The sequence below is a fragment of the Sparus aurata genome, chromosome 14 (assembly GCF_900880675.1).
Source record: "Sparus aurata chromosome 14, fSpaAur1.1, whole genome shotgun sequence".
Classification (NCBI taxonomy): domain Eukaryota; kingdom Metazoa; phylum Chordata; class Actinopteri; order Spariformes; family Sparidae; genus Sparus; species Sparus aurata.
The window spans coordinates 10,192,278-10,199,164 of NC_044200.1; the positions used below are offsets into that span (position 1 = coordinate 10,192,278).

At 42.4% G+C, this 6,887-nt stretch overlaps 1 protein-coding gene across 2 annotated transcripts; it reads left to right on the plus strand.

Annotated features, from left to right (window-relative positions):
- The first annotated feature begins 1,024 nt into the window (after window positions 1-1,024).
- LOC115595396 (zinc finger protein 862-like) lies at window positions 1,025-6,051 on the plus strand. Of its 2 annotated transcripts, XM_030439816.1 has the most exons (12): window positions 1,025-1,293; window positions 2,913-3,005; window positions 3,083-3,253; window positions 3,334-3,509; window positions 3,602-3,777; window positions 3,857-4,026; window positions 4,121-4,359; window positions 4,475-4,732; window positions 4,860-5,078; window positions 5,206-5,439; window positions 5,540-5,692; window positions 5,778-6,051. In XM_030439816.1, the coding sequence occupies exons 2-12, from the start codon at window positions 2,966-2,968 to the stop codon at window positions 5,952-5,954; spliced, it is 2,013 nt and encodes a 670-aa protein (XP_030295676.1). In that variant the 5' UTR covers window positions 1,025-1,293; window positions 2,913-2,965; the 3' UTR covers window positions 5,955-6,051. The 2 variants fall into 2 exon arrangements, with proteins under 2 accessions (XP_030295676.1, XP_030295677.1); XM_030439817.1 differs by lacking the exon at window positions 1,025-1,293 and having other exon boundaries at window positions 3,109-3,253.
- Window positions 6,052-6,887: the final 836 nt, after the last annotated feature.

Consider the following 6,887-nt stretch of genomic DNA (forward strand, 5'->3'; position numbering starts at 1 on the left):
CAGCCTGCGAAGGACGGCAGGACAGCATAATAAAAGCCAGACGAGGCATTAATCCTCCTTGTGGGGTTCGCTGATGTTTGCAGCATTATGGCAGGCCACTAACATTTTTCATGTCTCCGCTGTGTGAGTGGGGGGGGAAGCTGGAATTAGAGAGCCACCAGTAAGTGTAATGCTAAATCACAACTATGTGCTTGGCATGTTGTGTCATCATTATAAGGCAGCAGCTCAGAGGTAGTGGGTGTTTCTATGAGAATAATGCAAAAAAAAAAAAAAAAATCTTTTGAAGGCACATGCAGGCCATTTGTTTAAAGGAATAATACATATTTTTCATATCTGTCCTTTAAATATAATGCTACAGCCAGGAGCCAGTTAGCTTCAGTTAGCATAAAGAATGGGAACACAGGGAAACAGCTCATATTTAAGAGAGGAGGTCAACATTTTGGAGGTCAAAATGCTTATTTACTTTCTTACCAAGAGTTAGAGAAGAAGTACATCATTACTTTCATATTAGTCTAACTAAATATGATGCTAGAGCTAGGAGATGATTAGGTTAGGTTTGCATAAATACTGGAAATGTGAAAGCTAGCATGGCTCCGTCCAAAGGTAACCGAATCTGCCTGTAAAGGGAAGTGCAATGCTTACTACTGAAAATATCTTGTTAGTTTAATCCTTATGAAACCAGAAGTATAACAAATACAGTTCACCATTTTTTCAATGGCGACAAAATGTTATTTGTCCCTCCAGATTAAACAAATGAGAAGTTTTATTCAGTGAACTTTGGATATGCCTGAAATTCTGTTACCTTTGGTGAAGCCAGGCTAGCTAGTTTTCATGTTTCCAGTATGTATGTAAAGCTAAACCAGTCATTTCCTAGCTGTAGCATCATATTTAACAGACAAATGTTTAAACATTTAAACATATACGCAATATGACCTAAGGAAGTGGTTGTGTTAGGTGAGCTTGGCATAAAGCATTGAAGAAGTGAAGAAGGAGTGGAGAAACAGCAGTGTTTCCCACACATTCATTTATTTGTGGCGGCCCGCCACGAAAGAATTACGTCCGCCACAAATAGATTTTTCGGCTTTTGACTCGCTCGACCGCTCATAAAAGCAATGGGACTCTGTCTGTGAATGTAACTTGTAGTTACAATTCCGGTGCAGTAGGTGGCGGTAGCCTACTATGCATTGTAACTCCGCCAATAGCATTTAATTCACCTGGTGGGCCAGAAGAAGAAGACGACGACGACGACGACGAAGTGAAGGAAGAACGGACCGACCGGATCAAAATACGAGGGTAAGACGTCTTGGCAAACAAGATCAAAAGTGGTCCGAACAACTCTAACTCATCATGTTATATTAGCATGTGTCTGTATTTATAGTTGGAAGCTCAACATGTCACAGATACATTAACTCACGCTGTAGTGTTAACGTTAGCTAACAGCCGCTAACCGTGGTCCCAACACGTTGCTCACACTAGCCCCTTTCACACAGCCGTTTGCATGCGGGGATCCTGCGCCAATTCTCCGCACCCCCCTCTGTGTGAAAGTTTCAGATGCGGAGAGGGGGGAAATTTCGCTGCAGCTCTGATCCGCCTCTGGAGGTAGTATCAGGGCCGCATTATTGGTGAGCCGTCCCAGTGTGAACGGATAATCCGGAGGCGCGGAGCGAGGGCGTGTCGGTCTGACAGTCTGATAACTACACAGGTCTTTCACTCAACTAAATGCAGAGAAATGTCCCACAAAGCAACGTTACAGGACCAAACAACAGTAACGTAGTAACTGTAACTGTCTTTGGCAACTTATATGAGGGAAAAAAATACCACAGATGTACGTGGAGAAGCGTATGTCCTGCCGACTCTTCGTCACATTTCTGTCCGAAAAACAGCGTCTGTCACCGGCAAACAACTTTAACTCACCGAGTGTTTGTGATAAAAATAAATCACCGCGACCGTCAGCCCTCCTGACCGAGACTTCAGGGAACTTTCCCCCAGAAAACAGCCTCCATCCCCGCGAGTGACAGAGTCAGACAGTGTCCAGTTTACTGATGGTGATTATGTATAATTATGTAATTTAGCGCGAAAAACGTAACTTCGTCACTTTCCAGGATGTTTGGTGGGTCAGGATCTCATTCACAACACATAACAGCATCCATATGATAATAAACCGTCGCGGGTTTGGATTAACAGGGGGAACACCTGGGGAGACACCCACGTCATCAACATGACGTATACCGTCACGCCTCTTTAGGAGCCGCAGCGCCGGCTTTCTGTATGAATCACACACGTGAAGGCGGAGAGGCTTCGCTCTGTGTGAATCAACATCGGCGGAGAATTGCCGAACCACCGCTCCGGAGATAATGCGGAGAGGCTGTGTAAAAAGGGCTAGTGCCGCTTAAGGTTAGACGGCACTGTACATAGAGCGGTTCTGCTCGTTAGTAATAAATTCTAATGTTGGATGTTCACTCCTTCACACAGATGAGTATAGAAAAATATTTTCAAAGGCCGAAAAGGGCTCGACTGGGAGAGGAGGTGGGCCTACAGTCCGGACCACAGGAGGTATTATCAAAACGGTGTAGACACTTAGAAATCTCATAAGGAAAGTGAACAGACGTCCATCAGTGTGAAAATTAATTTGCTTCCAGTACTTCCAGGCTTCAACTAGTGCCGCAGCTGGTGCAGCAGCGGCAGCTGAGGCAGTAAGAGAGGGTGAGGAGGAAGGGATAGTAAGTACGCAGGGAGATGTTGTAGGAGAGGAGGAAGACAGGCAGCATGTAGAGCCAGCTAGGGCGGAGGCAACAGGTGAGACTCAGCAAACACTGAAAAATAAAGCAGGGTCAGATCAGAAATGCACTTTTCTCATGAAAATGTATATTTTTATATTTATATTATAATTTATATTCTTATGTGCCTTATAGAGAGGACCACGACAAAACATAGAGCGACTGGGTTCGATCCAGAATGGCTAAAAATGCCACAATTTAAGTCATGGCTGTATAACACCCAGCACGGTAAGTTTAGTATCTTTATCGATAAAACCATGTCTTGTTTTTTGTTCTCTTTGTAATGTTATTGCTTTACATTTTAGGGATGTTTTGTCGATTGTGCCGACAGCACAAGCCTGCTGCCAGAAAAGGGCCAGGAAAGAGGGCCTTCGTTGAGTTTGGAGGAGGGGTCTACAGAAAAGACTACATCGAGAGGCACATCACCACAGAACACCACCAGGAGAGTGTTAGATGCCAAGCATCTCTTGCATCTGGTAGGTTCCAATTTCAACATCAAATATGCAATGATAATACAATTTGAGTTCAACATTTTAAAACATTTAATCATTTACAGGCATGTCACTGATGAATGCCTTTGAGCCCACAGTTGTTGTGGAGCATGAGGCAGTAATAGGTGGCTTCAAGTGCCTTTACTGGCTGATAAAAAATGAACTGGCCCACCACACTAATTACCCCAAGCTTTTGAGCCTGGCTGAGCTTCTGGGGTGCGATTATTTTAGGAAACTGAAGGTAAAAGTCATCAAGATATTTAAAATAAAATCAGTCTTTACATTAATAAATAAAAATTACAAAACAAATGTTCTCTTTTTCCTAATGTCAAGATTGACCAGCGCAATAACTACAGATCTCATCGCATTATCGATGAAATGCTGGAGATCTTGGGAGAGGTTATTGAGGAACCAGTCCTCTCTGAAATCCAATCTTCAAAGGCAATTACCCTGGAGGTTGATGAAAGTACAGACGTCTCCACAGCCAGGCAGCTCGATGTGCATGTCCGGTATGGAAGTAGAATTTCATCAAAATCTTACATATCCTGGGTCATATATGTGAATACTTAATACTTTGCTTTCTCTCAGATACCTGGATAAAGAGGGGCATGTTTTCAACCAGTTCCTGGACCTGGTTGAACTTGCTGATGGCAAAGCACACACTATTGTGACAGCCATAAAGACTGCAATCTGTAAGAAAGGCCTGCCAACAGAAAGACTTTATGGAGTGGGGACTGATGGAGCAGCTGTTATGACAGGTATTATTATACATATCATGTAAAATTGTTTGTTATAACCTGTGTTTGTGACTGATTAATTTTATTTTAAAAACCTTTTTTTTTTTAAATTCAGGGCGTGTGAATGGTGTTGTGAAGCAACTTGCTGACAGCTATCCAAAGATCGTGGGTGTGGCTTGTGCAGCCCATAGATTAGCCCTTGCCTGCAAGGACTCATCCAACCATGTAAAGTACATGGCCACCTTCAGAGATCACCTGCAAGAGCTCCACTTATTCTTCCGCAACAGTGCAAATCGCACTGCAACACTCAAGGCAGCATCCATCACCCTTGGTGTTAGTGACTTAAAAATGAAGGTAATTGTAATTTGATATTGTAGTAGTTATCTTTTGTGTATTCATAATGTAAAATGTGATGGCATAGTTATTTTCTGTCTATTACAATATTCTGTCTTTTTTGCAACATTTCCAGGAAGTAAAAGACACACGTTGGCTGTCTCAGCACAAGGCAATTGAGAACTTGCAGAGAAACCTGCCAGCAGTCCTGGCAGCCCTGGCAGAGGAGGCAGAAATGCGTAGATGTCCAGTGGCAAAGGGTCTCTACACTTTTTGTGCCACCTACAGATTTGTGGCTGCTGTTTACCTGCAAGCTGATGTTTTGCCCCACCTTGCAAGTCTCTCCAGAGTATTTCAGAAAGCAGACGTCAACTTCCTTCATATAAAGGAGATGGTATGCTGAATGTGCACATTTAATTAGTGTGATAAAAGTCAGTGTGTTTTGATACATTGAAATAGGGGTCCTTTCCATATCTGACCAGTAACAGCAGCTATGTTTTTTGTTTTGTTTTTTAATTTAGGTCCCTGTCACCATTAATACTCTGAGGAACATCAGAGAAGCTGGACAGACTCCACTCCCGGGATCATTTCTGTCTCGCCTCCACGAGGACCTGGATAATTCCCAAGGTCTTGGGGCCTTTAACATACAACATGAGGAGGAGAGGGACAGGAGAGGACGGGGGCAAGGAGATGGCCAGGAAGCCACAAGGGAGGGGCAGTGGGCCAGATTCCAGCAAGAGGTAAATAATGATTAAAGTAATGATTTACCTCTTACATGTTTTTTATTTGTACTCCTGACTCTATGATCTGACCCTTAATGACTATATTAAAGGTAGCTGTAAGCTCATCTTCCTATGTTCATTGTAGGTCATCCACCCTTACCTAAGTGGCCTGGAAAAAAACCTTCACCTGCGGTTCCATGACCTGGACATACTTGGGGCTTTCAGTGTCTTTGGACCTAAATCGGCTGCTCTGCAAGATGACTCTGCTAACATCGACAATCTGAGGATTCTTGCCAGAAAATTCTGCCCTGAGCAACAGAATGAGGTCCTGCAGGAGTGGACTTCATTTAAGAACCATGTCCTTACTGGGGCATTCAAGGTGGGCGAATTAAACTGATTTATAACTATAGGATTCATATAATAGGATATGATTAATAACACACTCACTAACTAACTATTGCCAAATTTGTTTTTTGAAGGACAAGAACCAGGCTGACATCCTTACTCTGCTGGCAAGTGAGTTCGACGAATGGGATAATGTCTACCCTTGCCTCAGCCTCCTCGCAGGCATTGCCTTGGTGATCCCCGTTTCAAGTGTTAATTGTGAACGGGATTTTTCTACTCTGAATAGGGTAAGAGCATCACTCTGAGGAGCAAAACAAATATTTTCTTTATTGGTGCAGTTTATGACATTTTTTTTTTTTGATGAATCCTTAGGTGAAAACAGACCTGAGGAATCAGCTGCAAGGAGAACACCTGGCTGCCTGCCTGAGAATCTCCATCAGCGGACCTGACCCCAAGGAATTTCCTTACGATAAGGCCTTGCAATATTTTTTTCGGAAGCCCCGAAAAATTCATTGCCCTAACAAAGGGTGCAAAGTCTGTAGGCAGTAGGAAAGAAAGAAGTCTGTGTCTGAATCTGTATATATATCTGTCAATGTATCTAATCTGTATATAAATATGTACATAAAGTGTTGTAATTATATTCCAACTCCGCGTTCTTCTTGGTCATCGCCGCTGCCGCCGCCACCGCCACCCCCCACCCACACCACCACAAATAGATGCCTGTCCTGTGGGAAACACTGAACAGGGAGCAAGTATTTGGACTCTCACTATTAAACATATCTTGTTTTTTTCAGTGAATTCAAGCCAACTTTTAAAATGTCGCAAAAGAAGAAAAAAAAATAAGAAAAGAAGATCCAAATTAGACAGGTTTTCATCAGCTGTTTTGGAGTGATTTAGCAAGGCTATGAAAGAACAGTTTTTTTCATTCCACGGATGAAGATGCCACATTATACATCTACATAATAAACAGAGTACAAGTAAACCGGAAACCAAAACCAGTCGGTTGCCAACTGCCAATAAACCTTTAAGGTGCAACATAAAAAAAGTAACAAAAATGGTCCACAGACTCCTGTGTGTTATGCTGAAGAGCAATTTACTGAAGCTAGCATGCTAACCAGCTTGTCTTGGCCAGTCCTGGTCCAAAGTTCGCCATCTTGACCGCTTGCTGTATGGCTAACTGAGCTAAGAAGTTAAGCAGCAATTAGTAACAGTTGACCAATTCTTACATATTGTAAGAAGACGGAAAAAAATTTAACAGGTCACCACAGCCAGAAGCAGAAACAGCTAATCAGTCATGTGAATTAAATGTTCTCTGAATTTGTCAGAAATGACTGTTCATCTTCCTTTCCTTATACAAGAGAGTTTAGAGAAAATTAAGGATATTTTATTTGTATTTATTTTCCAAACTTCAAGTAAATAATTTGCTGGAAAAATGGCAATGTTCCTTTATTTATAACAAATAAACATCGATGGAGACACGTA